The sequence below is a fragment of the Oryza sativa genome, chromosome 3 (assembly GCF_034140825.1).
Source record: "Oryza sativa Japonica Group chromosome 3, ASM3414082v1".
NCBI lineage: Eukaryota > Viridiplantae > Streptophyta > Magnoliopsida > Poales > Poaceae > Oryza > Oryza sativa.
In genome coordinates this window covers 36,642,971-36,651,843 of record NC_089037.1, presented here as the reverse complement: position 1 = coordinate 36,651,843, position 8,873 = coordinate 36,642,971, and the positions used below count along the sequence as shown (strand labels likewise).

Here is an 8,873-nt window from a genome sequence, read left to right as displayed (position 1 = left end):
GGTTGGCAGGGAGGCCAAGCCAATCCAGCCGTTCCACGTGGCCCAAGATGGTGAATGGCTCGGCTCGGCAGGCCTGCATCGTCCAAGCAGCGACGGCCCAAGACGGCGGCCCATGGCGCATGGGCTCAGGAGGTGCAGGCAGCTTGCATGCGCAAGGACGCGCGCGGGAAAACCGTACGCGGCAACCTCCGTTTCGCGTGACTCGATCGGAGGCGGGTGCAGGAGCGCGGGACCCACACGCGATTTTGCAAGCGCGCGCGGGAGCGGCTCAGCGGGACGCGTGGCGGCTTCGGGCTGGTTGGGCGCTGGCGAGCGCGCGCTGAGGAAAAGGAGACGGAACGCGCACGACGCGGCTGGGCAACGTGGCAAGTTTGGATTCGTCAAGACGGAGAGCACGCGGATTCATCAGCAAGAAGACCATGTGAGGGTTCGGGTCGATGAGGTGGCAATCATCTGGAGCTTTTCCTTTGAGTAGAAGGAACAATGGATGGACCAGATCTGTTCTAAGTTAGGGTTTCGCCCTAGGGGTATTTGAGACAATGTCTTAGGGGTCTTAGGCTATAAATAGAGAGATGGATGCAAGGGTGGAGGTTGCTCCTTTTGGTAATCATTTTGAGATGCTCGGTGAGAGAGTTTCCGTGTGAGTTTGGAGTGTGTTTGCCCGAGAGGCTTTTGTATTAGGATTAGTTTGGAGTGTGTTTGTCCGAGAGATTTTAAGTTTGTGTTAATGTTCCTCTGAAGGTGTATGTTTGCTCCTAGTTGAGCGGTTATTTTGCATCACCTATAAATGAAATGATTTGAAGGATTTCATTTTTGCCTTGTCCATTTAAATTCCGCAATTTAAATTCCGCTTGCAATTTGAACTTTGCGATGATGAGTTTTGCTCTCTCTTTCTCACCTCTCTTCTAGTTTCGGGAATTCCTTTTCTCTTCCTCCTCTAGTTTCGGGAATTCCTTCTCTCTTCTTTTTCTCTCTTCTTTTCTAGATCCGGCTTCTAATAGCCGCGATTCTAGTAAGGATTTTGAGAAATCCGGCTTGATGAGTATTTTCGGGGGCAAGATTTGAATTGCTATATTCACCCCCCCTCTATAGCTGTTCTTGGTCTTTCACAAATGACGACGATGAGATAAGCCGTCGTTTTACAGAGAGGAGAGAAATGCAGGGTGTAAACCAGAAATCTGCCGACAATGCAGGAATCACACTTGGTCAAATTGGCAGAGCACGGTGCAAGTCCCCGTACTGGCACGTTACAGAATCGTCCAAAAATACAGCAGATGAAAGAATAAAAAAGAATAGCCAGGGCAGTACTTGTACAGTTCTACTTCTACTAGTGCAGAAAGACTTGCACGAATTTCTTTGTATACACAAATTTCTTTCGATTTTCGAAGTGTTTTTATGGGTTCATAGTTTCGTATCCCACCGCCGTTTTGCCAGAGGAACCTAGCATGAAATTTACATTCTACAAAGGTGTGAGCTGTTGTTAAAAAACCACCTACTTTAACACAAACACATATACTTATCTAAATGGAAGAAAGAAAGGTTGTTTTCAGTAAAGTTTGCTAATGCATTGCTCGTAGCAGCTTTTTAAAATCTCTTGAAAGTTAAGCATGTCCCTGCAACTTTAGGATTAGCAGCGTTAAGCGCCATTATCAATCACAAAAAGAGCACGGAGCAGGCAGCAGGGGCCATGAACTTTCACACTCCTCTCTCTCTCTCTCTCTCTCTCTCTCTCTTCCAGCTGAGTGAGCTGCTTGCACGCCGCCTTCCTGCTCGTCGCCTTTCGCCGCCGCCATCTCTCTCTACTCTACTCTAATGCCTCGGCGCCTTTACTAGTTAATTAGTTCTTCTTTAGCATCGTACCATAATCTGCCCACACGGCTACAGACTCTTGATTGGTTTGAGATTGAGCTATTGGGTTGGTTCTTGGCAAGAGAAGGCAAGGTGGGTTTCTTTCTTCGTTTCTTCACTCCTCTCGAAATTTTCCATTTGCTTCCCCCTTTTGGGTTTGGTCTCTTGATTGCTGATGAGCTACCCTTTTGCAGGCCAAGAAAGGTGGCAGGTTCTTGTCAATCTCCAAATTTTCCCATTAAATTTGCGATTTCTTCCCCACTCCTCCCCGTCAGAACCGAGGTTTTACCAGGAGTGCTTCAGCATTTGGGGTGTGGAGTTATTGCAAAGCAACCTCGATTCCTGCACCGGTTCCTCGATTTGATGCTGAAGAAATTGAGCAAAGCTGGTCTTCGTTTTGGTAAAACCCCCAGCTTTCTCAGGGCGGAACAGTAGAAGAAAAAGATTGGAGGAGAGGAGAGGAGAGGAAGGGTTGGTTTTGGGAGGATGATTCAGCTGCTGTTCTTGGTGGTGTTGGCGGAGGCGGCGGTGGCGCTGCTGCTGATGGTGAAGGTGGGGCCGCTGCGGGAGGTGGCGATGCGCGGCGTGGAGCAGGCGAAGACGGGGAAGGGCCCGGCGACGGTGAAGACGCTGGCCTGCACGCTCTCGGTGATCCTCATGTCCAGCGTCGCCAGCATCCTCAAGATCCAGAACAGGGGCCTCAAGCTCGGCACCGTCAGCCCCATGGACCAGGTGCTATGGCGGACTCACCTCCTCGAGGCCTCCCTCATCGGTGAGCTCGCCATTTCATCATTCTTGATTCTTTACTACTCAACTTACTAGTTACTACTACTTGGATGAAGTGTAGCAAGTGCTCTTAATGATGGAGGAGGTCGATAATTGTGCAAACCAAATATTGTTTTAACTTCTAAGGTTTACAGAAGCTAGAGAGTTTACATTATACATTTTAAACTAGAAGCAGGAAGTTATGATCCTATCATTGAAGAATGTTGTGTATGTTCAATTCTTAATGAGCAAATTGCACTTTGCATTTATGCCAGGTCCCTTGTGTGGTCAACTGGTAAAGAAACAGTAGTACCATGTTACTGTAGTGGACTGGGTTGGATACAATAAGGACTCCTATTGCTTTAGGCTTGCATCAGGTTTTTGCTGCTTTCATGCTCCATCTAGGTGATAAAAAAATTATGGTAGCATGGAGTGAGAAATCATTTGTTCTTTAACTATAGTCTACTGTTTGGTGGCCATTTAGAATATCAGTCTCATCACTTCTGTTTCCATGCTTTTTTGCTCTATTAATCTGATAAACCACATTGTGGCAAACGCGAAGGAAGTATTCAAGAACTAGAATGGCAAGTGTCACTATGTCAGTATGTGATCACATTGTACGAACTAGTAAGTTGAGTGAGTATTGTACTGCAAGCATATTTCAGAAGTCACATGGAGGTTATATCAAGCAACAGCTTAAGAAAGAAAATCACATTTTCAGTAACTGTAGTACCTTTTGCTTTTATTTGGTCATTTTGGTACATAGTATCATTCTTAGGTTAGTAATTTTATTTACTAGTACAAGTTAGGAATCATGATACTAATATGCAAACTGTCAATGTAGAATAATAAGAGATGACAAACCTATTACACGTTTCATGTTTATGCCTTAGGGTCAGTATGATGTACCCATTTGGAATTGATATGGATTTATGCATTGGAGGATTTGTTGGATCTACAGAGTACTATACCCAGGCAACTAATAAAGGTGGACTGTCACTTTGTCAGCCTGTTCATACAAGGACTCATGTACACACACTGTACTCACAACTAGAGTTCCTACCCTAAGTGCTATTAACCAATAAATCATCTAGTCACAAATAAAGTAATTAAGGCAGTTTGGCTGAAATAAAATACATAGCATGTTGTCTGACCTTTGAAGCTGTCTGTCCAATCTGGTCTCTTTCCTTGTAGAAGGTTAGGAGTTTCAGACCTGAACTGATAAAAGTTGGCCTCCATGCATTATGTTATGCCAGGTTGTTTTTCTGAACAATTTAATCAGTACATTTGCAACTGATGGGATACTCTTACAGAAAGCTTTATGCAAGTTTAGTATTATTATCTTCAACCAAAAGTATAGCACTTATCTCTAGGTGTAATCAGGAATTCAGGATATGTGTTCATTGTTAAATATGGCAGGCATGATAGATTCTAACAGCTGGTCTCTCACTGCAGGATTTACTCTATTCCTTGCATTTGTCATTGACCGGTTGCACCACTACCTCCGAAAACTGATTACACTGAGGAAAGCAGCCAACACATCAAGAGAGGAGGTCGAGAAACTTCAAATGGAGAACCGGTTATTCCGTGAAAAGGAGGAGAAATCTTCCAGTGAAATCAAGAAGCTCCACCAGGAGATTGCTAAGCTAAACGAGAGTATGAAGAAGCTGAAATCGGAGTCTGAAGATCACGAGAGGAAGGTGTTGGAAGCGGAGGCCCATGTGAACGCCCTACAGAAGCAGTCGGAGGAGCTTCTCCTGGAGTACGACAGGTTGCTGGAAGACAACCAGATTCTACAATCTCAGCTTCACTACAAAGGCTGAAACAGTTAACCTGGGGCATGCAACTCAAAGTGCTCGTTACCAAGACTCGTAGACTTACCAAATGTCAGTGCAGAGCGAAGGTATTGGTGAATGTGATGCTTGGAATCCTTGCTCTAACTTGTGGTGTTGGGTTGATGTACTAGTGTGTGCATTTGTAGTTTTGAGGAGTATAAAAGCCAGGGATGATATATGGTGAAATGGTTATGAATCTGGTATCAGTTCATGTCGCCATGCAGGGTTGTTGATCTGAAAACTGAATTGAACTTGTGGGCTGCGGCCATGCCTCTATTCAGGCCTTGATCTGAAAATCTGAAAAGGAGGAAAGTTTCCTACTGAAATGAATGCTCTGTTAGCTTTGCTAAAACCGGGCTAGGATGGATCGTTTTATTTGTGTGAATAACTTAGAATATATTCTGGTTTACTGTGCAAAAGCTTTCTTTTCAGATGTTGCTATTCAGTGGTTTACTATGCAAAAGCTTTCTTTTCAGATGCTGCATACCACCATGCAGAGCTGTTGATCTGAAACGGAAGATAAGTTTTCCTACTGAAATGAATTAATGCTCTGCTAGCTTGCTGAAATCGGGATTCGATGGATTGTTTAATTTGTCTGAATAAACTCAGTATGTATTCTGGTTTATTGTGCAAGCCTTCTTTTCAGATGTTGCAAGCCTGAATTGCCGCCATTGTTAGCTCGCACTCTTGACGAACCGCAGCGGCGACAGCGAGCTTGAAGGAGTAACGCCATTTTCAAAAGGTGCAAAAGGGGTCGGAGAACAAAACTCCGACCCCCATTTAACCTCAATTTTTCCACCCACATGAATGCATGCGTATCTCCTTCTCAGTCAACAACAATGGCTCTCTTCTCCTTATCATGCGTGTATGTATGCACAGTGAAGCTAATGTGGCCATATGGTGAAGAAATCAATTCATCAGCAGCTAAACAAATCTTCGTATAGGGAAAACCTTAGCCCTTTCTTCCCCTGGTTCCTTCACTGAAAATTTCAGATTTTCTGCTAATGAATCACACATAAAAGTTAAGCACATTCGATCCGTTGCGTGTGAAGCGGACACCTTTTTTTGAAGCCGGAGCTGGAGATAAGCTGGCCAAGGGGTGGTTTGACCTTTTTTTCCTCTGTCTCTGCATGGACATCTTGTTCTCCAGGTTAACGACGTTCGTGGACATCGACACATCGTCGAGATGTTCATTCATGCATAGATGTTGACAGTTAGCTTGGTCAAATTCATGTATGTATGCACAAATAGATTGCTTCACCAGGAATTCACGGCAACTGTTGAGGCTAATAGATTGAACAGTGAAATATATTTACGCAGCTAAGGCAGCCTGCCATGGAACTGAAATCAGAATCAGAGACAACAAGCGTCTCTGATTTTCACATTCCAATTTTGACATATCAGAATCAGAATCAGCCCCAATTTTGACATTCCACATTCCAATAAAACTTGGCCGGCACAGTACAGGATTCTTGAACCAAAAGGCCAAAAAATCTATCTCAACCTACTGACCATGACTTTGTTTCCCCTCATCTCTCTTGCCTGGGCAGATTTTAGCTGCCAATGAGGTCTAGTTGGATCAAGAATTCACATATCCTTGTCAACGCATTTACAAAAGGAAAACAAAGTGGTGGAAAGATCCTTCCAGATTTGCTCGCCAAAGGCCAAGACAGCATAGCTAACAATGCTAGGGTTTTATGTTTTCCAAAGATCGCCAAGAATGTGTCATATGAACTGCTTCAGGAATTCAGTTGCCACTAACCGACCACGTGTATTTACCGAAAGCTTTAGCTCACTGATCTCCTTGTCGATGTCCTACAGCACAAATCAGAATATGTGATATGAGTATAAAGTCACAAACTGTAGCAAATGGGAAAGCCAAGGAAAACATTTTTCCTTACCTCCATAAACTGAACAATGAAATCTATGAGCTTATGCTTGTGCATGTCCTCACAGTGGTAGTTTGTTATCAGGAAACTGATATCATAACCCTGAAAATGAACAAAACCAAGTTAGACCAGTGATGTCATGCAATGCTCTGACTTGACAAAATGCAGTCTACTCCTAATACTTTCAGCAGATAACAGAAAACGTATAAAATTGGCTAAAGAGCATTGAAACAGATCATCAAGAAGGAAAACCACCTGAACTGGTTTTCTCCTCAGCACTTGGAATGCTTCTGCTCTCATTGATAAAAACCTAAGAAACTTCTTTGCAAGAATATTTTCTAGCTCATCTGCCTGTTTGACCTGTCAAACAATAAAGAGAAAAACATATGATGGTATACCAGATGACAAATGATTGACTGATATTATCCCAATAAGCATAGTAATATCCAATCATAATTTCATGATTACCTTCATGCTAATACGAATAGAGTTGATTGAAGTCTCTATCAAACACTTTTCTGCTTCATTACGGCAAATGAGCACCTGTTTTGAAGGAAAATATTATAGTTCTATGAGTCATAATTCTTAAGAGACTAGAGGCATCTAGAGAAAATTTCTCTCCAAACAAGCAGAATTTGGAGAATGGCGTAGGCTATATCTGCCAGTAAACAGCCAAACGGCAGCAGATCATTCTAAATCAGTCACCTTCAACAAAAAATTTAGTAGAGTTCATAAGGGTCACATAATATGAGGGATATCAGACATGTCACCAGAAACTGCTCCTGCCTTATGCCATGTACTCTATGTCAAAGTGCACTGTTCACCTTCGATCCTAAATTCCTTATACGCATGTATTTAAATCATAAAGTATCATAGTCATAAGCGTGGCGCAAACATTGACAACAATTTTTGAAACAAATGTCAAAATACATTAGTTCCATCATGGTACAATGGCATGTGTTGTTAGAAAGATAAAATCAGAACTCCGTCATCATGTGTTGTCAGTTTTTCACTTAATTAATGGAGTAGCATTTGCTTCTAGCATATGTGATTTCTGGCGTACCCTAGATAATCCAGTAGAGAAAATATTTTAACTTAGAAGTGAATTGAGTGTAATTAATGAGTCATTAAATCAAAATTCTACACTAGTGTGTTAAATAATCAGGTGAATCATAGACTGAATTGGAGATGATGCTGAGAGATTCCTTACTGGGTTCAGCAGAAGTTCAGGGCTAGTCCTGCAAAACGAAGTAAAAAGCAATAAGAATAAATTGTGAGGGAAGAATAGAGGTATACGAACTTCAAGGAAGGGTATAAAAACAAAAGGAAATCATGAAACCCTACAGGAAAAAAATATTTGTATAGCAAGATATGTTTTAGACCAAATATATTAGTCAGCATTGGCGTGTATAATTACAAGTTCAGTGTCTATTCTCACTAAGTGTGGTAACATAGAAATACAGGGTTCCCACAAATATATAAAGGATAAAAGGAGCCAATGATAGAATTGGTGGTCTTTTGTATACATCTTATGAAATTAACTTGGAAAAATTTATGACTGTTTAGAGAATGGGTTCATGAGGAAACACCTTGGAAAACAGAACCCAACAAATGCACAGGAAAAAAAAAGGAGAAGAAGATCGTTCTCTTTACAATACATTATATTGCATTACAATAGTGAATTATATGTTGATTTTCGACTACATGCTGAAAGTCCAGTTTCTCAAACTAAAACATCAGTGCAACATTTTCTCTTGGTCATGGTCATAACTAAAGCATTGAATAAACAAAATTCAGTTTGAAGCACGACTTACTTTAGCTCCACCTCCGGTTTGTTGTGCCTCTCGACCTCTTGGCAAGGGAAATTCTGGAGGTAAAGCAAACACACACGCAAATTAAATTACACTCATGGAGGACAGAAGACAGAAAATGATCTATGAAGGCAAATTTCAGCATGGAGAACATGGTGATCAGAATGCAAAGGAATGGTGATCCTTGACCTGCAGGCACATGGCAGCCTCCAGAGTGTTCCTTATGCAAGTGAGATACAATCGCAGCGTATTAGCCTACAATAGCACAAACACATGAGCACTCACCCATACTTCCAAAGCAAACGCCACAAATAATCTGATTTTAAAAAAAAAATGCAATCTCGAACCAAAGCGACAAACAATCTCATCCCATCCTTCTAGAATCCGTGATCGGTTATCGGAAGGGCTCCGTCGATCCATCAATATACCGTGGAGTAGACCAGAGGAAGGGTTCAGGTTTCGAGGCGAGATCTGGCGGGTCCAGGAGGCCTCGTCGCGGTGGGCGGAAAGGGGAAATGCGGCGCCGGCCCAGAGGCCAGATCCGGAGAGAGGCGTAAGTAGAGAAAGGGAACGGGATAAGGTGGGGGCAGGAGGTTACCATGGTAGGCGCGGCGGCGGCGGCGGCGCCCGCCGGGGGTCGGAGAGGTAGACGGAACGGCGGCGGGTGGAGGCGATCGAGCGGCGGAGTTGAGGCGGGATGGAGATGATGCGCTGCTCGGCTCGAC

At 43.1% G+C, this 8,873-nt stretch overlaps 2 protein-coding genes across 2 annotated transcripts; one reads left to right on the top strand and one right to left on the bottom strand.

Annotated features, from left to right (window-relative positions):
• The first annotated feature begins 1,687 nt into the window (after positions 1–1,687).
• LOC4334781 (uncharacterized) lies at positions 1,688–4,800 on the top strand. Its single transcript, XM_015773110.3, has 3 exons — positions 1,688–1,941; positions 2,043–2,620; positions 4,069–4,800. Exons 2-3 carry the CDS (start codon positions 2,335–2,337, stop codon positions 4,434–4,436), a joined length of 654 nt encoding a protein of 217 aa, XP_015628596.1. The 5' UTR covers positions 1,688–1,941; positions 2,043–2,334; the 3' UTR covers positions 4,437–4,800.
• A 986-nt stretch (positions 4,801–5,786) lies between these two features.
• LOC4334780 (actin-related protein 2/3 complex subunit 4) lies at positions 5,787–8,873 on the bottom strand. Its single transcript, XM_015773007.3, has 8 exons — positions 8,747–8,873; positions 8,338–8,403; positions 8,152–8,204; positions 7,548–7,575; positions 6,806–6,880; positions 6,593–6,697; positions 6,350–6,439; positions 5,787–6,263 (listed from the first exon to the last, which is right to left on the bottom strand). The coding sequence occupies exons 1-8, from the start codon at positions 8,747–8,749 to the stop codon at positions 6,174–6,176; spliced, it is 510 nt and encodes a 169-aa protein (XP_015628493.1). The 5' UTR covers positions 8,750–8,873; the 3' UTR covers positions 5,787–6,173.

Excerpts from the sequence above, each read along its gene's own strand:
- LOC4334780 (XM_015773007.3), bottom strand. Across the intron at positions 6,881-7,547 it reads CTGAACTTCTGCTGAACCCA|GTGCTCATTTGCCGTAATGA; the intron begins GTAAGGAATCTC and ends CCTTCAAAACAG. Across the intron at positions 6,440-6,592 it reads TGAGGAGAAAACCAGTTCAG|GGTTATGATATCAGTTTCCT; the intron begins GTGGTTTTCCTT and ends GTTCATTTTCAG.
- LOC4334781 (XM_015773110.3), top strand. The coding sequence starts at position 2,335 with ATGATTCAGCTGCTGTTCTTGGTGGTGTTGGCGGAGGCGGCGGTGGCG. Across the intron at positions 2,621-4,068 it reads CCTCGAGGCCTCCCTCATCG|GATTTACTCTATTCCTTGCA; the intron begins GTGAGCTCGCCA and ends CTCTCACTGCAG.